The 22,049-nt window shown below is 41.3% G+C and overlaps 1 protein-coding gene across 1 annotated transcript in view; it reads left to right on the top strand.

The window, feature by feature from the left end:
- Positions 1 to 22,049, top strand: part of cacna1bb (calcium channel, voltage-dependent, N type, alpha 1B subunit, b) — a 177,019-nt gene that overhangs the window by 88,757 nt on the left and 66,213 nt on the right. The window contains exons 10-21 of the mRNA XM_078286375.1: positions 1 to 34; positions 4,658 to 4,773; positions 4,994 to 5,050; positions 7,326 to 7,415; positions 8,699 to 8,920; positions 9,096 to 9,208; positions 9,912 to 10,024; positions 11,618 to 11,749; positions 18,904 to 18,976; positions 19,336 to 19,453; positions 19,643 to 19,710; positions 20,584 to 20,690. The exon at positions 1 to 34 is cut by the window's left edge and continues 70 nt beyond it. Of these exons, the coding sequence (XP_078142501.1) occupies positions 1 to 34; positions 4,658 to 4,773; positions 4,994 to 5,050; positions 7,326 to 7,415; positions 8,699 to 8,920; positions 9,096 to 9,208; positions 9,912 to 10,024; positions 11,618 to 11,749; positions 18,904 to 18,976; positions 19,336 to 19,453; positions 19,643 to 19,710; positions 20,584 to 20,690 (1,243 nt within the window). The remainder of the gene's footprint in view (positions 35 to 4,657; positions 4,774 to 4,993; positions 5,051 to 7,325; positions 7,416 to 8,698; positions 8,921 to 9,095; positions 9,209 to 9,911; positions 10,025 to 11,617; positions 11,750 to 18,903; positions 18,977 to 19,335; positions 19,454 to 19,642; positions 19,711 to 20,583; positions 20,691 to 22,049) is intronic.

The following is a 22,049-nucleotide window of genomic DNA, read 5'->3' as shown; positions in this document are numbered from 1 at the left end:
TTATGCTCAACCTGGTGCTGGGTGTCCTATCAGGGTAAGTCATTCCTACACACAAATATACAAACTCCATGTCAGTCAGTCAGTCACTCAATTATCCACCTCCTCAATCACTTACACAAACCCTGATCCCTCCACCTGCGCTCTGACCCTCTGATGAAATTCATACATGTATATGTCAGTGCGTACTGTATATCCAAATGCTCTGTACCCCCACTGTGATATCTAAAGCTCGGTGCAAGGGCAAGACAGGTGATCAATATTGTTTTACCATTTGACAAAAGTACATTGCCAGTATGCTAGTAGTAGTGCTAGTAAGGCACCCAAAGCTATTTGGTACTAGTCCACTTTCAATGGGTCCTTACAGACATCATTACTCAGTATTCCAATGAAAAACCAACGGGTACTGATGCAGCACCACGCCCATCAGTATAGCAAGGTACTTAGTACTTGCAATGTAAAAATATAGTGTCTATGTTTTGCACTGCACAGTTCTTCCAAAGATGCGTTGGATAACAGAGACTGACAGCCAGACTCAAAAATGAAAAAAAAAAAATGGCACAACAAAGACAAAGGGACATAAATAACAAAGGAAATCTAATGCAGAAAATGAAATCAAAGGGAAAGTAAGAGTGAGGTAGTGAGTTTCGCAGTCTATAATACTGCAAATAATTTGGAACAGGGCTGCAGAATGTGTACCTGCAGTTACTTTATGATTGTTGCCAAGCTTTTTGGATCCAGTCTCTTCCAAACTGTCAACAGCCAGTTAAAGAATGCAGCTGTGTGCCATGTGGAGACTTTCGATTTTGTTGTCACATCCATCAGCATAGTGCTGTTGTTAATCAAAAACAATATATCTACAAAAAAGCAATTTATTCAGGAATGAAGAAAATAATTATTTCCTCATTGACACCCATTAACTTTTGAAATTCCACAATGTTTTCGATGCGTCATGAAACTCACTCAACACATAAATGACCATGAAAACTTTTAGTTCAAGTAACAAAGAGATATAACACTAAATTGTTGTTATGTGTTTTTAACCCCGCGACAGCAGGGGCTCTATGAATCGTATTGTCGGTCGGTCGCTCTGTTCACCACTTTTTGTCACGTGGGTGAAAGTGTGCCACAGGGAGTTAGATTACAGACTCAGACGCTTCCACAAAATTCAATGTCGCAGGACTGTTAGACTCTTAGTCGTGTTTCCTCAACAACAGCGATAGATACACAAGGCTCATTGATGCATTGCACAGTTGACTAGCAACATTGCTACTCTTCTTTGATGATGTTTACGTCACAAAAGTAACAGTTCATACCTCTTCAAAGTATGCTGACACCAGAGACAGCTAAAGGATAATTTGCTTTTGGGGTTTGACTGTTAGAGGTTGCATTGGCCCTGTGGGTGTTTATTTGAGAGCAGCGCTTCCTGCAGCTGAGGGGTAAATAAAGCATTAGAGTGAAATTAGTAACTAAATTTTGAACACAATCAATCCTCATGATGGCACACACTAGGAAAATAAGGCCCAGGTTGAAAATAAATGTAATTATCCTTTAAATAGGTCATAGATAATATCATGAGAAGCTAACAAAAATACAAATAGATGATTAGATTTGGTTCTCTGACAATAGAAAAACGTGATTTGGATGAGAATATATGAGTGGGGTATAAATGTGTACCCCACTTGTATGTTTCCCCTGCTTTCCCCACTAATATGCTATCTTGCCTCTGTGTATACTGAACCCCTACATAGACATACACACGGTGTACGTGTTTGTGTACACATGCAAGTACATGCATGTGCGTGTGAGCCCCCTCGCTCTAAAAGCCTGGCCTGAGGGAGAGAGCTTCCTCCTTCAATATATGTGCATTTACAGGGGAGCTACCATATTGGAGTGACCCCCGCACAGAAATAGCTTGGTATATTTGGAAAGAGCTGAAGCTGCCTTTATCTTAATGAAAAGCCAGTCTGAACCCACTGAACGCGACAATTCAGTATCAATCAATATTCACTCACATGATCTGTCTCTCAGCTTCCTACATTAACTGCTTTTAGATACCAGTTATGCATATTGTCACTTACTCACAGCATTGCCCATACAAATACATATATAGCAGAATCTGTGTCATTATCACTTAAATCACCAAGAAAAATAAATGTACAGAAATTGGTTTTGGTGGCAAAGATGCAGAAGCTTACTCCAGCTCCTCATAGGGGCTCCCAAGGCGCTCCCACACCAGTTGAAAGATGTAAACACCTCAAATGTCTTCTCTCAATGCAGAGAAGCAGCAGCTTGACTCTGAGGTCCTCCTGAATTACTGAGTACCTTACCTTGTAACAGAGAGTGAGGCCAGCTGCCCTGCGGAGAAACTTCATTTCAGCTCCTTATGTCCACAATCTCACTCTTTTGGTCACTACCAAAAGCTTGCGACCATAGGTGAGGGTTGGAACGAAGATTGAACAGTTTTCTTTGTGGCTCAGCTCTCTTTTTACCACCACAGTCCAATACAATGCCCACATTACTTTAGCCAAAGCACCTGACGGTCAGTCTCATGATCCCTTTCACCCTCATGAATAAAACCCTGAGATACTTGAACACCTCCAGTTGGGGTTGCTGCTCACTCCCCATCAGAATGGGGGAGGCCTCCTTTTCCCAACAGAAAACTAGGATCTCAGGTTTGGAGGTGCTAACCCTCCTCCTGACCACATCACACTCCAATGAGGTCAAGGACAACATCATTTGCAAACGGACCACGGCTGCACCTTAACATCTTGTCCATGAACATCATGAACAGGAGCATACAAGGTGCATCCTTGTAGGAATCCAATGCCAACCTTGAACAAGCTTGATTTAATGCTAAGAAGAACGAATACAGCTCTCAGTCTGAATGTATAAGGGCCACATGGCTTGCAGCAGCAGCCCTGGCACTCCATAATCCCGCAGCATTTTCCATAGGATCTAGTAGAGAACACAGTCAGACCTTTTCCAAATCCATGAAACACATATAAACAAGATTAGCAAACTCTCAATTATCCGTGAGAGGGTAGAAAGCTGGTGGACTCGTATGATTATAATATGGTTACAATATGATTACAGCTTTAGAGGGAAGTATTGTGAATGATAGACACACACACAAACACACATAGAAAGACACACACATAAGAGGTGTTGGTGTGTCTATGTGTTCAGGAATCCTAATCTCATTTACTGCCAGTTATCTCACTCTTCACAGTCCATGTGACCAAGCAGCACACCAATGCCAATGGCTTTATGCCCGTCCTGTCCTGTCCTGTCCTGTCCTGTCCTGTCCTGTCCTGTCCTGTCCTGTCCTGTCCTGTCCTGTCCTGTCCTGTCCTGTCCTGTCCTGTCCTGTTCTCTCCTCTCCTCTCCTCTCCTCTCCTCCCCTCCTCTCCTTTCCTCTCCTCCTCTCCTCTCCTCTCCTCTCCTCTCCCCAATAATACACACACACATGCACACCCACATACACTACCAGTCAAAAGTTTGGACACACCACATTTTTCTTTATTTTTTACTATTTTCCACATTTTAGAATAATAGTAAAGACATCCAAACACATCCATAACACAAATGGAATTATGCAGTGAGGTAGTAGCAATCTTACCTGTCTATCAACAGGTTGACGTACCCCTACAATAAAAAGATCTGAGAACAAAATGACTCACTCACTTAGCAGGTCACCCCGAACAAAAGTAAATCGAGGGTTGTGACAGTGGTTGGTGAGAAATACTTTTTTTTTTCATTTTTATTACCCATAATTAAAATGTTCAGCTGAAAATAACCGAATTGAGAATGAATTGAGTTAAACAAGAGATTAACCACCACTCTATTCTCCTCTCTAGCCCCTCTCTCTTTTTACTTTCCTTCTCTCATCATCCCTTCCCTGTCATCCTCTTGTGTTTTACAAAGGCCTCTCCCTGGCTTTAATCATCACGGTCCCCTGCGGTCCTGCGTCTGACGTCTGTCCATCTCATTGTCTATGGGAGCGAAGAGCCTCTTCTCACCCACTGTGTTCCCTCTCCACCTGACTCACAGCCCCTTGTCTCTCCAGAGTGTGAATAAGAGCAAACACCTCATGTGCATGGCCATTAGTCTTGAGAGAGGTTGCAGGGAATCCAATTACTGGCGCAGGACTTTCTGTGTGATTTCTGTGTGAAACGTATTCCAGACGATTTGAAGATGCTCAGTTCCTTTTCATTTGGGATTTTCTTTCCTGCCCATTCTTTTTACTGGTGGGGCACACACCACATGTCTACTTTTTTTTGTCTCTGTCTTTAGTACCCAATTTGGAAAGGAATAAATTCCAACAACTTGCAGTTCTGAGAACAAGTATTTATTAGTAAAACCATTTCATCTTTAGTACCCAATTTCCATGGATTTAGAATGCAATTTGCAGATACATTTTCTATACATCTTCTATTATTTCTAGCTTCATTTAACTCCTAGTACTCCAGCCTCCTCATATCTGTCTGTTTCTTTTTTTTCCTCCTGTGGCTCACCATGCTCATACAGATGATTAATCCACACCATTTATTAGTGATTGTTATAAAGTGTTACTGTGTATTTTCCAGTAAAACAGAAAAACCAAATATATGTAAAAATATATGTCTAAAAATATATCTCTGTGTGTGTGTTTCCACAGCGAGTTTGCCAAAGAGAGAGAGCGTGTGGAGAAGAGGCAGGAGTTCCTGAAGCTTCGGAGACAGCAGCAGATAGAGAGAGAGCTGACTGGCTACCTGGAGTGGATCTGCAAAGCGGGTTAGCCTTATCTCCAAAACATATTTACTGTGCACTAACATTCTCAGTGCAAGTGCTAGCATGTGCATTTCTGTTTGTCCATGCATTCGTGGATGTGTGTTGTTGTGTGTGTGTGTGTGTGTGTGTGTTACGGACAAGGTACTTGGACTGGTAGAAAGTCTTTCTCTCTCTCTCTCTCTCTCTCGCTCCCCCTCTCACTCTTTATGCTCTCCTATTACAGAGGAGGTGTTGCTGGAGGAGGAGGATGAGAATGCAGAGGAAAAATCCCCGTTGGACGGTGCGTGGTACAAGAGGAAACAAAACCTCCCAGGTGAAAAGAGGGCTGAGTATGTGTTGCCTGCTTTACCATGGTGCCTCACCACAGGAACCCAATGGTAAACCAGGCACACGGAGAGAGGTATGATTCATCATTCCCATCCAAAGCACGATTTTTTTGCACAATATCAACGTGCTGTGCACAAATCATTCCAAAACCATTGGTGTCTCACTCTGCCATGAATGTGATCTGGTTCTCTTTCACCTGGGGAATATAATGCAGGTTCAATGCAAACAAGTTATATTGTACTGATGTGATTATTGTCCAGAATGATGATGATGATGCAGGTGTTGCTTAACAGATCTGTTTGATAACTGTGTCACTCTCTCTTTCTGGTTTTCTTGTTATCTCTGTTTTCTTTTTCTGACCACACCTCTTTCCATCATCCTGTTCTTTCTCTCTGTCGTTGGTCCTTTCATTTCTCTCTCTCTCTCTCTCTCTCTCTCTCTCTCTCTCTCTCTCTCAGCCTTATAATTGGCCCGTAATCTCAGTCAATTAGGCCTGGTGTGGAAGCAAGGGTTAATTAGTGGGATTTACGGCAATGGTCTGATTGGATTTGTTAAAGGACATGTGCCATAAACCCCCCAGCCCCCCCATCCTACACCCACATACACACCTGCACACACACACCCACACACACACACAAACAGCACACACACACACACACACTCACAAATCGAAATGCTGCACACACCAGTAGACACAGACGTTCAATATATAAGTGCCCACAAGCAGGCTGAATATTCAAGGAAAATGACGGCACCCAGCTGCCTTATTTTCTGAGTTAGTTACATATGGAGGATTAAAATATTGGAGTCTACTGCCAAAGAAAAGCCACTCTGATGTTGTTAGAGCAGAAAATATGGACTTGACCTTTGTCAGCTGAATGACAGGTATGAGTATTGGGGCACAGTGCCAATCATAGCTGACTGACTGGGTAGAGACGATTTTAAAATGAGAAAAAGTGATTTATCCACCGTTTGAAAAACGATGGCTACTCTTTTGATGATAGGAAATTAAAACAAATTATGGTCCTTTATGGTACATTTTGCAGGATAGTTTTCTTGCTTAAAAAAAAGACAAAACTTTTACGGACTGGATCCTCCTTATTTTAGGGATAATAAATAATGAAGGTTCAGGCAGTTATCTTTTTTCCCAAAATGGATATATAACTTTCTGTTCAAATGTCGGGAGTGGAGTAGAAGTGATGGATGTGAAAGAGAGTGTAGCACTATGTATTTGATCTTCTCCCTCCAATACACAAACACTATTCATTCAGTGAATTTTTCCTAGGCTTCCTAGTTGCAGAGCCTCATTCATTTTGCAGCAGGGGCCTGATTCTGCCTCCAAGCACCTTTAGGAGTCAGGCAGGGTTGTAGATCTCAAGAAAAAAGCCCATTGCTTTTGTGACACGGAGGGGTCATGTGACGATCACATTCATGTGGTGCCGGCAGTTTTTCATTCCAAGGCTGGCTTCGAGCAGGAAGGCAGAAAATCTCCGAATGAAAAACGTGATTGATGCCTGCTATTCATAGATTCCAATTAGCCCGCCCCACACCTTCACCACACACACACACAAACGCACACACACACACACACACACGTACACACACATAGAGACACATGCACACATATACAGGGGTAAATATTCTATGATTGGGTGGGGGTTGTTCCTTTTAAATACAACTTGAAACTTCATGTACTTTATGTATGTGCATAAATTGACTGCTTAAGTTGATATTTAAGAGGTTTTGCTAAATAGGCAGTAGAACAACATCACTGCAAAAACTGACAAGCTTGTTAAGTTATTTTATCTTGTAGAGATAAGATAAGACTTATCAAGCTTATTTTAGGATTTTTTTGGGAAATCATCTTACTGCACTGGCAGATAATTTAACTGGTTTCAACAAATTTAACTTTTTTCAGGATATTGTCACTTGTTTCAGGACATTTACTTTGTAAAAGTGAAATTGCCTTGGAGCAAGTTTCTTGTTTCAAGATTTTCTTCATTGTTTTATGAGTGATTTTGACATGTATCAAGTGAAATGTATTGAAACCAGCAAGATTATCTGCCAGTGCAGTGAGGTAATTTGACTAAAAATATCACAAAATAAGCTTGTAAGGTCTGGAAACAACTTAAAATCACTGGACAGCTTGTCATTTTTTGCAGTGATAATAAAGCCATAAGGCATATTTTCACGATACTCTTTCGTCTTTCTTCCCTGTCTGTGTGTAGTGCTGAAACGAGGCAAAGTCAAGAAGGGTAAAAATGACCTGATCGGTGCTGAGGAGGGGGAGGATCCGTTCACGGACATCTCCTCTGTTGGTGAGGCTCAGATCCCCTCCTTTTCATCCGCTGTCATCGGCAGTTCACCTTTCACCTTCGCTTGCTGTCTATTCACCAAGTCGACCTTTCAGATAAAAGCCTCCATAAAAGCCCGCCTTCTGCGATGAACATACATAACCGCTTCGTCTGACTCTCTCTCGTCTCCACTTATCAGATTAGCACGTCATGTCACCACAACACCGTAAAGCATGGTGCTCTGTTGTTAAATATTCAACACAAACTTAATTGTGTACATAATAGAAGTAGCTGCCTTCTGGATCCTACTTAATACAATCTGAGACTTAAAGCTATTTATCTTGGTTATTGTAGCATGTCACCTTGAGGGAAAATAGGTATAATTAACTTCTCTTATTAGACTGTAAAATTAAAATAGCAGTAGAATTACCCGCAGCGTATTAGAATTAGACTTTTTAATATTAATGGAATTCACTGCACCACACAAAGAAAACATGTAATTGCTTGTCTGTGGGTTGGAAATGAGCATAAGCGTGATAATTGAAACCATTTTGCTGCCTTCACATTAAAAACACTAGTGCTACTTTTTCCGCTGACTGTATCTCATGACTGTTTTCCATACAAATAGGTGTCAAGGGAATTCAGGCGCTGCACAGACAAATCTGCCCTCTCATCTCGCTTTTCCTCGCTCAAGTTAGGATCTTATTTCACCCTTGGCAAGCCGTGTCACAAGCTTGCAGTGCCGCTGCACAGCACAAAAACATGAGTGCATCTTCTTTTTTTAACGAGCAACAGCGAGTCAAATTCAAGGACGTGTTCCAGTGGTTTTCCACCGTTCCCTCCATCCCTTGTCTAGGTGTTGTTTCCCCTCATCGTTTTGTTAGTCTTGGCCACAAACGTCCTTGAATGCTTGTTAGCAGAGACGCCTGAATGGGTGTAAAATGGAATGGATCCCTGAAATTACCGACAGAAATAACCCAACCATTCTGTCACGCTTCTGTCTCAAAAACAACAAGAGCGATGACTGATAAAAATATGATTATTTCACAGTGGGTTTTTTTGTGTTTGTTTTGTTTTGTTTGTTGTTTTTATAGTTGTTTTTCAAGGTCAGATGAAAATTGGCTGCAGACGTATGTATGATAATCATGATAATAATGATGGGGATGATGCTATAGTGGGATGAAGACAATGGAAACACTGGCACACCAAGTTATTCGCTGTGAGATCTCGCTGTGAGAAACTGTGATAAGATTTAACCACTACACACTGATACATTTCCTCTCTCCTCTGCTCGTCGTTGCCCTCAGCTCCCCCAGGCTCTCCGTTTGGCCGGGCCAGCGTGAAGAGCAGCAGCAAACTGGACAGCTCCTCCTACTTCCGTCGGAAGGAAAAGAGAACCCGTTTCTTCATCCGCCGCATGGTCAAAGCGCAGAGTTTCTACTGGATAGTTCTGTGTCTGGTGGGCCTCAACACTCTGTGTGTGGCCATTGTACACTATGACCAGCCAGAGTGGCTTACCAGGGCCCTCTGTAAGTCACACACACACACACACACACACACACACACACACACACACACACACACACACACACACACACATATATACAAACGCACAAGCACACATATACACATTCATGATGTTGTCTGTAATCTATAAATATGAATATTTTCTCTGTCCTGTCTGTCACACTGTCCGGAAACTAGACACGGCAGAGTTTGTGTTCCTGGGGTTGTTTCTGACGGAGATGAGCTTGAAGATGTATGGCTTAGGAGCCAGGAATTACTTCCACTCCTCCTTTAACTGCTTTGACTTTGGGGTAAGTCGCTATAGAATGTGACACACAGGTACATATTTAACACTACCAACAGTTTTATTCCTGATTAGATGATAATCAGGTGACCTTTAGGTGATTCATGGGGAGGTTTGAGTCACCCAGTGTTGTTTGGCTTGTAGAAAGAGCCAATACAGCAGGCGATAAGCAGAGGTGGAAAGTAACTAAGTACATTTACTCAAGTACTGTACTTAAGTACAATTTTGAGGTACTTGCACTTTACTTGAGTATTTGCATTTTGTGATACTTTCACTCCATTACATTTCAGATGGAAATATTGTACTTTTTACTACATTTATCAGATAGCTGTAGTTACTAGTTACTTTGCAGAATAAGGTTTTACATGCAAAATATACGATAAGCTCATAAAATATGTTGCATTGTTAGAGTTTAAACTCCCCAACAGTGTATGGAGCAGTTAGACATATGATATTAAAATACTTCTTACAGGTTAATGCATCAATAATTTAACACTCTGCTCTTCAGAATGAGTACTTTTACTTTTGATACTTCAGTACATTTTACTGCTAATACTTCTATACTTTTACTTAAGTAAACTTTTGAATGTAGGACTTTTACTTTTCAGGAAGTATTTTTCCATTATGGTATTGCTACTTTTACTTTAGTAAAGGATTCAAATACCTTTTCCACCACTGGCGATAAGTGCAGCCTCTGCTCTCCTCTCCAGGTGATTGTGGGAAGTATTTTTGAGGTGATTTGGGATATGATCAAACCAGGAGCGTCCTTTGGCATCAGCGTACTGAGAGCACTGCGACTACTCAGGATATTCAAAGTCACCAAGTGAGTTCATACGGGAAATATGCATGTCCACGGAAGCATGACGCACACACACACACACACACACACATATGTATGTGCTAAAGTGAAGATGATAAGCACATTATGCTCCTGTCATGCTTGGTAAACCTTGTTTTTATGTTTTCGCTTACATAACTGTCAATCATCAAGGAATCCAGGAATATGTGTTTGTGGGCGGATGATCCATTGGTCACCTTACCCATTAAATGATGACAACATAGATACCAGAATTGCCCATGTCTCCCCGGTAGATAATTTACTCCAGTGCTCCATGCCATCATTTTAGCATACACTATGTCGGGTACAGCCTGATCTCCTGGAATTTCATGGAAAGAGCATGATGTCTAAAAATGCAAATTTGTGCTCTGTGCACGAGAAGTGAGAGAAATATGTTCCCACCGTGAAAGGATTACGTGAATGAGGCATGACTAGAAACAAGAAGTAATCTGACATTGAAATAGAGTGGTGGGAAGTAAGGGTGATTTGGTCGGGTGGTGGATGGGTGTAAACGTTTGCCTTCATCTCTGATGACCTGGATTTGATTCCCAACTCATACCGAGAAGACTGAGTGAAATGAGTGAAGTTTTAATTTGTAGCTAAAGTTTTTCTTATTTAACTATGACCAAAGCCTTTCCCTAACCTTAACCAAATTGTTTTAGTTGCCTAACCCTAACCCAAACCCTAAACAAAGTTGTTTTAGTTGCCTAACCATAACCTTAACCATATAACTTTACCAGAGTTGTTTTACTTGCCTAAGCTTAACCGATAGCGGTGAAAACGGCATGTACAATTTGTGTTATTGTCACAGTTATTCTGGTGGAAGAACATAATCTTCACATAATTTGTGTCCACAATATGTAGCCTAATTTGCATTTCATAGTTCGTGCTCATAATCTTCACAAAATTTTATGAGATCACATTGGTTGGGTAAATTGACCAACAAGCCCGTCTCCCAAAAACTTGGTGTATTCCTTTAAATGCTAAAAAGCTGTTTTATGAATTCTTCCTTTAAATGTTATAAAGCTGTTTTATGAATTCCTTTAAAGTTGACTTTTTGAAGATACAAGGTTTTGATGTGGCAGGACTGATACTTTTCCTTAGGCAATGTTAATTGCTGTCATTCTGAGTTGACAATCCTATTACAGTTTGATGGCAGTCCCTTTATTTCATTAGATTAGCTTGTAATCCTGTGATTCACAAAAACTGACAGCTGCAGAGCTCAACACATTGATTTGTTTTACTATGCCACCTACAGCTTTGTTGCCATCTTTTTCTTTCATCTCCTGTTTCTGCCTGTCTTTCTTTCTCTCTCTTCTTTTCGATCAGTTATCTTTTTTTCTCCTGTCTGTCTGAATCTATTTTTGTGGCCTGTGTATCAATAATTTATGCAGAGTGGCTTATAATGAGTGCAACAGTAGATTCATCTTAAATTCCTAGACTGCAAACATTACAGCCAACCAACAGTAATGAGTTCAAGGGTCAAAAGCACACCAGGCAGAATGTTGAATCTCCCTTTCTAACTCTCTTTCTAACCTTTCGTTCTTTCCTCTCTCTTCCTCTCCTCCTTGCTCTCAGATACTGGAACTCGTTGAGGAACCTCGTGGTTTCCCTGCTCAATTCTATGAAGTCCATCATCAGCTTGCTCTTCCTCCTCTTCCTCTTCATCGTGGTCTTTGCTCTGCTGGGCATGCAGCTCTTCGGAGGACAGTGAGTATCCGGATCGACCCGACCTGCCCCCTGACTCCTAATTCCTGCTCCCCTCCTCCATCTTTCTGGCAATAGAATAGAGAGACAGGCACACAGACAGACACATACACACATACAGTATATCCTCTCCATCTCCCCACCTAGCCCCCCCGTCTGTAATCCCTGGCCCAGCATTGCAGTGGTGACAGACATGTTGACGCAGCAGGTAGCTGGCAGTGCAGCAGCAACAACAGCGGGCCTTTGATATCACACTCAGTAGGAGCACCATGTCTTCTAATGACAGTAACACCTCATGAGTCTGGGCCTGGCTGCAGTTAATCAAAGGCTTGGCATCCAGCCCCATCGGACTAAACACACACACACAAACAAATACACACACACACACACACACACACATGCCCATCTTCTACCATCCTCTATCTCCTGACATATCATTTTCTGTCATACAAATACTGCTTAGGTCAGGCAAGTTGGCTGAGATCACATTATTTTTCGCATTTTACACTCTTACACTATCAGTCAAAAGTTTGGACACACCTGATTGAATGTACTATGTTTTTCAGTATCTTAAAGCCATTTTGATCTAAAGGCTTATGCTTAAATGCTTGAAATTAGTTTTTTAGACAAATATAAATAGTGAAGTTGATGCCTATATATGATTTCTTTCCAAAGCCTTTGTCTTTCCATCAACGCAAAGGGCGGCTGCTTTAAATAATGTAAAATATAAGATAGTTTTGATTTGTTTAACACTTTTTTGGTCACTGCATAAATTCCATTTGTGTTATTTCATCGTTTTGATGTCTTTACTATTATTCTAAAATGTGGAAAATAGTAAAAATAAAGAAAAATGTGGTGTGTCCAAACTTTTGACTGGTAGTGTATATACTATATTTCATACACAACATACATTAACATACATGCAGTCACACTAGAGATCTGCCCACTTCTATAATTTTCAGGCAACTGGTGCATCTTCAAGCAGCCAGTCAGCCATGTGTGTGTGTGTGTGTTACATATCGCCATCATTGTGGCAGGTAAGGTACACACACACTCAAGGGAAATGCCAATGTCACATGGAGTCACATCTCCTTGGAGTGACGGCCTTGGCGATCGCCCCGCTCCTATTGGATGTCTTTGAAGCAGTGGGCTGTTGTCATGGTGCCAAGCTTTAAATCGGTCTGTGCCATCATTAGCATCGCATCAGTCTCTGGTGATGGACAAGTGTGAGATGACTGTGACGTCCACATGGTGCTTCTAGCCAGCCAAGCACATCAGGCTGGACGCATTGTTCTCTGCAAATAATATTCACATTAACAAGACATTTACTCTTGTATTCAGTCCTAAATAAATCTTATCTTTGTTAAAGCAAGTCTAAAAATATGCCCTGTGGGTCAGGTAATTTCACTTCTTTCCAATGCAGTTGTGTCAGGAATTTTCTTGAAACAAGTGTCAGTATTTTGAAATTAAGCAGAGTACTGTCCTTGTTTGGAGATAATGTCACTTTATTTCATAAAATCCTTGAAATAAGTTGAATTGTATTGGAACCAAAGGAAATTATATTATTCCGTTGCCAGATTTTTTCACTTGTTTAATGAAAAATAAGGTTTCAAATCTTAAAACAAGATTAAATGACTTTAAGATGGACATTTTCTGCATTCAGCATTCCCTCCCTTCAGTTTTGGCTCAGAGATTAGAACAATCTCCTGGTAAAATCCTGTGAGAATTGAAAGATAAACAGCTTGAGGCAGAGGTCCATCTCCCTGCGGAGATCTGCAGGACATCACCGACTGTTTGGCGAAATTTCTGAAAAGCTTTTCTGGTTGCTGCTTTGTACTGCTCATTTTTGTAAGTACAGTCGTTCTTCTTGATTAACACTGACCTTGTAAAACACAGGAGAGGTGGCATTTTATGCTTCTGACTGCATTCCCAAGTTCTAGCCATAATCAAGGATTCTTCCATTCACTACATGCTGGTGCAGGCTGGCACCATAAATTAAAATAATCACTGTGCAATCTCTATAGGCTGCACCTTTTTTATCCTGCTCCTTCCCTATTCTAATAAAAGCCTGTTTCATTTCTAGACTCCTTATTAGGCTGCACGAAGTAGAAAAAGCTGTATTCACGTGTATATCACAGTCCCACTGCTCTGCGGTATGTTTTTTCTTGTCGATATCACCCATCCAGTTGTGTATGTGTGTGTGTGTATTTAAAGTGGGGGGTTGCATTCCCCTACATAATGTAAATCCACGTGTCTGCTGCAATTGTCTGAAGGGTTAGATACAGGCGGTCGAGGCCAAGAGCTTGTGGGATCCGTCAGAATGTAAGGGAGTGTGAATGTAAGGGAGCGCGGCCTCACATGACTCTGTTTTGAGGATTGATTTAATGAAGTCCCTGTAGATGCCACATGGAAGCCAAGCAGCAAGCTCCCAATCCCTATTATCAGAGTAAACAGAGGTCTGCGCAGAGGCACAGGAGCACACTGCCGCTTCTCCCTGTGCTGGGCCGCACTAATCCTCCAGTATGGAGAAAAGATGGGAGGATGGAGAGGTGTGGGGGAGTGGGAGAGATGGAGAGAGAGAGGGAGAGGTAGGGGCAGCGTGGTAGGAAAGGAGAGAGGAGAGGGAGGAGATATGGAGGGGAGAAGGCACAGAGGAAGGAAGGAAGGAAGGGAGCTCAAGAGGAAGAGGCTGAGATGAAAAGGAGAGAGAGAGAGAGAGATGGAGGGATGAGGAGGAGAGGTAGAAGATGGAAGGAAGAGAGAGAGAGGGTGGGATGGGGAGAGAGATGGAGAGAGAGGGGGGAGTTGATGGAGGATGGAGTAATGAGACGCAGAAGGACAAGGGTAGAAAGAGAGAAGTATAGGGAGAGAGAGAGAGAAAGAGAGAGAGAGAGAGAGAGAAAATATGACAACATTCCAAGGCAGAAAAAGCTTATTGAATTTACCGGCCCTCCCCCACTCCTCCGCCTCTCTTCCCTACATTCCTCGTGCCCTCCCCCAAATCTCCCTCACGTAATGCATGTATGTATGCACACCACACACACACACACACACACACACACACACACACACACACACACACACACACACCAACTACACCGTCACAGGATCTACACTATGAAGGAGAAATCAGGAGTCATTTGTACAGACAGTCGCTGTGGTAGCAATTCACTCCCCTCTCTCTCCCCTCATCCCCCCCCCCCCCCCTCGTCTTTTCTTCCACAATGGGTCCTTCATGTGCTTTGTCCCCAAACCCCCAAATAAATTTTTCTTCCTTGTGTTCTCCCGGCTGCTCTATGTAGCACATCGCGTGCTCTGAATTATAAGGTTCCATCGATGAGAGGTTTTGAGATATAGAGCGTGAAAGGCATTACATCCCATATAGTAAAACCAATGAAGCCATTTCAATTCGCCTTGTTTTACCCACTTACGTTAACATTACAAAAACAAATCTTCTTCAAACACGTATTAAGGCCTGTCTGTTTTTTTTTGTTTTTTTACATGTTCGATGGAACCTTATAATTCATAAGCCCTTACATGACTCTGTCTAACTTGACAGTGTTGTGTAATGTAAAATGCATTGTGTTTCTTCCATCTGTCAAATTCCGGTACTCAAAAGTGTTTCCATCAAACTGAATACCGAAGGTTATTCAAGATGGAATTGAATGTCCATATCCTGTGTATTTCCATTGTTGTCAGGCAGTAATGGATATTGGACATTCTTTTATTCAACAGTTTGTCCATCAGCTTAGTAAATTCCATCAGAAATGCTTTTATAGGAGTGTTTGATCATTTGCAAGTACAATAATTCAGTTTTCACACAGCTGTTCAACTATGTGAACACTTCAAGGTCATCTCACCTCCTGATGAACGAGTTTCATCCATTTCAGAGGAATCTGAGTCTTTGTGAACACTGCAAATCCATCCAGTTTAGTATTCATTGAGGGAAGCTGATTATTGATGAAATGAAGGCATAATTAATATGCCATTATCCATAAATGCCTTACTAAATTAGTGCATGAAATTCTTGATGCATGCAAAATAGTGGATACTTTAGAGGCTTGAAAATTTCAACAATTTCGTACTGTACTGGAGATAAAATATAAATCATGGGTTACAATGGATCTATCAAATTAGTTCTTCTAGTTTTTGAAAATAGATCCACAGTCATACTGAGCCCATGATTAGCCTGATCAAATCAGTTTTGACACAAATGCTCTTTTTTACATCAAGAAACTTGTTAGCTGTAAAGGTTGTGAGTTTTAAAGAAAGGTAGAGTTATGAAAGGAATCCCATTCAAGAAAAGCCAAAACTACAATCTAAGATAAAATGAGAGAGTTAAAAAGTGTGTTTTAAGTATGTGAAAACACCCTTAAACGTACTCTTATGAACAATACTCCTATAAAAATCTTCTGGCATGTGTGTCTATGTGCGTCTTTGCCTTGTAAAGTACAAAGATTTGGTAAGATGGACTGTAAGTGTTTTTCTAATGTTCAGATCACAGCTAATCACTGCTGCCCTGGAAAAAACCACGTAGCCGCAACTGTTTGCATTCACGTCATCATTTATGACATTTATGTAGAGTGAGTTTCATGACCTTTGGGCCTTTGAAACATGTTAAAAACCCATTGTAAACTTTTAAAAAATACATGGGCATCAATGAGAAAATAAACAACCGTTTTGTAGATACATGGTTTTTATCCAACAACAGGTTACACAGATGAGGCTGCATCAGCTCCTCACTGGTATATTGCAGAAGCATGTGTGTTGATACGCTGCAAAAATATAAGTCATTCAATCTTGTCTTCAGTCTTACAATCATTTCTGCCACTAAGGTGAAAGAACTTAACTTTTTTTCTATTGCGACTAAACTGCAAGAATTTTCTTGAAGTTAGCGATAGTATCTTGAGATAAGGCACATCTCGTCCACATCTCGTCCGTCAACATGATGTCACTTGATTAGAGGAAATCCAAGTTGAGTTAGATTAGGAGCAAGTGAATTTTGGATGAGTACCTATTTGGAAAACCTTCTTGGCTGTTGATTAGATCATGCAAATTGCTTTCTGCCAGACCCAAAGCAGCATCATTAGAGAGTCTATGTCCTATTTAGTATAGAACATTTGTGTTATGAGTGGCCCGGCATAATTTAACCCGTGAAAAGCTTGCCCGAAAAAGCTCATAGAGCCATTTTTAACATCCATTTTGAGTATGAAAATCCATTTGGGCTAGGCTGAATCCTATGTTGAGGGACACTATGTGACATGGTTAATATGTTGGAGCATTGATATGGGTGGCCCAAAGTGAATAAAGACTCTAAATCATGCCCTAAACTTGAACCTAAAATTGAGATCAATAAATCAATCAATGGAACTACCAATAAACACGTTGTAGTACCAGTAGCAACAAAGCATTCCCAGCTTTTCCTAAAAAAACTTTGAAAAAATCAAGTCGTTCCCAATCTGCACATCAGTAGCCGCGAATAGGGAGCTACGAATCAGGAACTAACTTCAGCTTACTTCAATCTTACTATTGGTCTCAACAACAACAGGCAAATGGAACAGTTGACCCCTTTGGCTTAAATTGGCCTGCTCAGGCCAATTAAAGCCAAAATTGGCCTTTCAATTCAGCAGTTGAATTGAATTGAGTTGAACTAAACTGAACATTTCCTTTTTTAAATATTTCCTTTTTTTCTATCCAACTCAAAATATTTGTCTTGAATATACCTCTTCATTCTTCAAGACTGACTACAAGATGAAATGACTAGTTACAATGGCGAATGTTTTTGCAGCGTAGGGCATTTTACTTGACTCAGTGGAATGACCAACCCATCGTTATGCATCTTTATTTCATTCTCTCATTGTCTTCTTCAGTTTCAAGACCACGGATACAGGTTTTGGCAGGTTTGTTGGGTTATTTCAAGCTGGGTCTGGGGTGGTGGTGAAACGTGGGGCTGAATAGATTTAGATTTAGTGTGGATTTTTCCTTTGTGTAAAGTGTGTGTGTGTGTGTGTGTGTGTGTGTGTGTGATGAAGGTACTGATGATTCTGAGCTGGACAACCCTATGTGTCTGCTACTAAGATGAATCACAACACGTTTACACAAAATCGCTGTGCACCTACCTGCCATAAATCTACACAAACATAACTGTATTGGGCTTTATACTCAACCTCTATCCCAAGGAGCGTTTTTTTATAGTTCAGTTTTGTGTAAACCTGTGGTTATACATCTATGGGGGCTTCAGAAGACGGTGGTATAAGTTATAGGACACAGTTAGGAAAACAGCTCTTCTTCTCAAACGATAGAGACGAAAAGAATAACAGGAACGAACGAGCGGTAAACATTTCATTCATTCGTTTTGGAACTGTTGTAGTCTTACCCATCTTAGCTGTTCGTATTTTCCGTCGCTGTCTCTGCACTGTGTTGCAGTGTGTTTAGGATCCATACAGGAGTGCTGCTGTGTGAAGGTTGGAGCTGTGGCTCCCTGGTGACTGGTGTTTCCTGCTGTTGCATGCATCTCTCTCTCTCTCTCTCTCTCTCTCTCTCATCAATAATCAATATAAGACAACCTTCACCATCTCTGAGTACACTCCTTACTACCTGAAGCCTTGTGTTAGACCAATCCCCCAAGCACTCTCAAAACTAACTTCTACCATGAACTTGCTATAAGCGTGTATGTGTGTGTGTTGTGTGTGTGCGTGTTTGTGGACATGCTAGTGACAAGGTGAGAGACAGAGGAGAAATGGTACAGTTGTACTTTAAACATGCGATTCCCCCAAGATATTTTAAATAATCCTGTTTTTATGTTGTCATCGTTATACAATGCACTGTTTCCTCATGCATGTTGATGCACTGCTGTGACGTGAGTGGCTGTGTGTACATGTGCCGTACCATCTTCCCCATGCATAGAAACATGTATTGTTGCTTAGAGACAATCCAACAACAGACTCCCAACATGGTTAATCAAAATGTTATATATTCCTTTTCCTTTCTAATCTTTGAAATATGGATTTTATTTCATATTCAGGACTACACTGTACCTTCTCCTGAACTGTAGGCAGATGCCTTTTTACCTGACTGGAACCCCATTTACGTAAACCTCCCTTTTCTCTCCTTTTCATGTCATTGTATTAACTCGGTTGTTTCCCGATTCCTTACAGGTTTAACTTTGAAGATGAGACGCCAACAACAAACTTCGATACCTTTCCAGCTGCCATCCTCACTGTGTTCCAGGTACAGTACAATCTGCTTTTTAATTAAGCACCCCCCCACACCCCCACCCCACCCCCCACCCCGCCCCCACCCCGCCCCCACCCATCACGCTCTCCACTTCACCACTTCCAAACAAATGAGAGAATAGTGACTTCAAGAAAAAAAGAAAGATTGTTATCTGTCATTTTTAATTAGTGGGAATGACTGGTCTGTGTACCTTCTGTCCCCTAATGAGCACGATGATAATCCTTCAATTAGTCTGCGCTCATAACCCTTCGCTCCGTAACGTAATTTAATTCTACACTTTGTGAGATTTGCACGGTGCTTTATGACCTGCTCGCGCTCCCTCGCCGTCATCTTGGGTATCTTCTCTTGCTCAGATTCTGACTGGCGAGGACTGGAATGCGGTGATGTACCACGGGATCGAGTCTCAAGGAGGCGTACGCCGCGGAATGTTCTCCTCTGTCTACTTCATCGTTCTCACACTCTTTGGAAACTGTATCCTCTTTGACATCCCACAATTAAAGCTACAATGTATTACAGTCAGAAGCCGCAAGATTAAAATGTGGAAGAGGTTTTGAGCTTCCTCTTGGCAACCTGAATTTCAAGGGAAATATTGTATTGTGCTGCAACACAGTAACCCACAAATAATAAATCTGTTTTTTTCCTGAGCCTAGATCTATTCAGACACCCTCCTAAATGTCTTCTTGGCTATCGCTGTCGATAACCTTGCAAATGCACAGGAGCTGACTAAGGTAAGCTGGGTCAAATGCACTGAAAGCTTTATGTGAGAACACATTTATAACACAGCAGTACAAATCACATACTACAGTTAAAATATTCTACCGCACACTGAAAGGCTTCAGACCCATATTCCCTTCATTTCATATCTTTAATTAAACGGGTGATGTAAAATAATGGCATGGGTCTGAAGCTTTTGAAGCTTGCGTGTGGTCAAGTGCTTTCACTGCTTGACGGATAATTATCTTAATTCTAAGCAGCACCTGAGAAAAGCACCACTGTGCACATGGAACATTTTATAGTACTAATACATAATTCCTTTTTTTTATATATTTTATTTTGGGCTTTTTCCAATATATAAGCATACAGAAAAATACCAAAAACAGAACACATAGACACCCCCCTACCACTCCCACCCCAACACAAATACACAAACAAACAATAAGACAGATTACAAATCAAGTATATAACATGGATGACTGTTAATTGTCCATGCATGCCAGATTAGTTTGTCAACAGTGTCCATAGCTGCCAGAACACAATGTCCACCAGATCCAAAATTGTCCTGAAGTCAGAGGAAACCATACACAATCAAGGTCAGGGGATGGCCAGTGAATGTGCAATGGTAAATAAATGCAAAGAAGTAGATTAGATCGAGATAAACAAATTAAACGTACAATGGAGCGTACTCAGCCGGGCACATACACGTCAAAATACAGTCGTGTTTAACAAATTTTCTGTTCTGCCATCTAAAACCATGAACTGGGGACCTGGATTCCATAAAGTAAAGTACATCGCTGGATGAATCTTTTTTTTGCTCTGCCAATTGATCAAACCACTAGTCCCTTGCCCCTGTATGATGCCTGATCTTTATTCTCATTGACCAGGATGAAGAGGAGCAGGAGGAGGCAGCCAATAAGAAGCTCGCCCTGCAGAAGGCTATGGAGGTGAAGGAAGTCAGCCCCATGTCAGCAGCCAACATCTCCATCGCCGCGTAAGTTTTACGCCATCCTTCCCTGAACTGACCCACACTTGGCATCTTTTCCTGTGACAGCGGCTCTCTGCACTAGAGGCAAATGGCCTTTCCTCATTCAGTATCTGCTCAGACCTCTATCTTTCTAAACCTTCTCCTCCTGTGACTTTCCCTCTCTCAGTCTTTTGACTCGTCTTATGTGTGCGTCCCTCTATGAATGTGTTCGATGGTGTGTTTGTGTGCGTTCTGGCTTTCTCCTCATCTGTCCCTGCTGCTGCTGCTGCTGTGGTGCTGCAATGTTGATTACACCCCAGATTCTGGAGTCCTGTTACCCCTTCCTCCAGCAGTAGAGGCAATTAAGAAAGTGAGATGTACAGCCTGAATCAACAATACACATTAGCTTCCGCCGATGGCTCCTAAGCCTCATTAACTGAACATCAATAAATTTATTGATCCATGCATCTACTGCAACAAGGGTATTAATCCAATCACTGCAGTCAATCATACTGCTGTTGACAACATTATTTTTCCATATACCTTAACGTAGTCCCTTAATAGGGTACTGTCTCATTAACGTTGCCATTTAAGGACGTTATTATCTCTTTGATTAATTTCCGCCGCTTCACATAAAAAACCTTAATCTTCACTCTCAGGAAGTTTTCATTCTCTCCTTTGTGACTTGCGACAGGGACGCCTTTATAACCCCGGATATCTTCTTTCATGCTAAGGCTCTGTGACTTGCCTGTGTGCACCACAAGCAATGTGATTGACAGGATCGGGGGTCATGTGTCAACCAGGAGACTGTGCCTCCAAATTGGCCCTATATTTAGTGCCACGATGAACACTGAAATTATCTCATTCTGTCAGTGAAAGTTGGTGTCAGAAACCCTTTGCACAAGCAGTTTCCTTTTTTTTTTATCAGTGAATTGTAGGAATTGTAGCATCCCGCTGCAGTACTTCATGCTTCAAGATATACCTGTCTTTGATACCGCTCTCCTTTAGGTGCTTTATCTATCTGTTCTGTTAATATGGAAAAGATGATCTTCAATACGGAATATTGTCTGTCCATTTTTGTGTCTTCCCCTCACTCTATATTTGATTTCAAGACAAATTTCACAAAGCCCTTTATGCATTTGACAAAATGATCATCTTTGATTCACAGTCTCTCCTTAATTGCCATGCGCTTCACTAACATCTAGGTCAGTTTGACTGAAGAATAACATCCAAGTAAAGAGACAAGCTTTGTAAATCAATGTGTAGTTAACTTTCCAATCTTTCCCACTGTCACTTGCATTACTGTTATTATGTTGACCTATGTGATATGTTCAGTGTTATCAGGATAATTTCAGTTGTGTGTTAAACAGTGTGGTAACACTCTAT

This window comes from Centroberyx gerrardi, chromosome 2 (assembly GCF_048128805.1).
Source record: "Centroberyx gerrardi isolate f3 chromosome 2, fCenGer3.hap1.cur.20231027, whole genome shotgun sequence".
Classification (NCBI taxonomy): domain Eukaryota; kingdom Metazoa; phylum Chordata; class Actinopteri; order Beryciformes; family Berycidae; genus Centroberyx; species Centroberyx gerrardi.
This window is presented reverse-complemented; position numbering and strand designations above follow the sequence as displayed.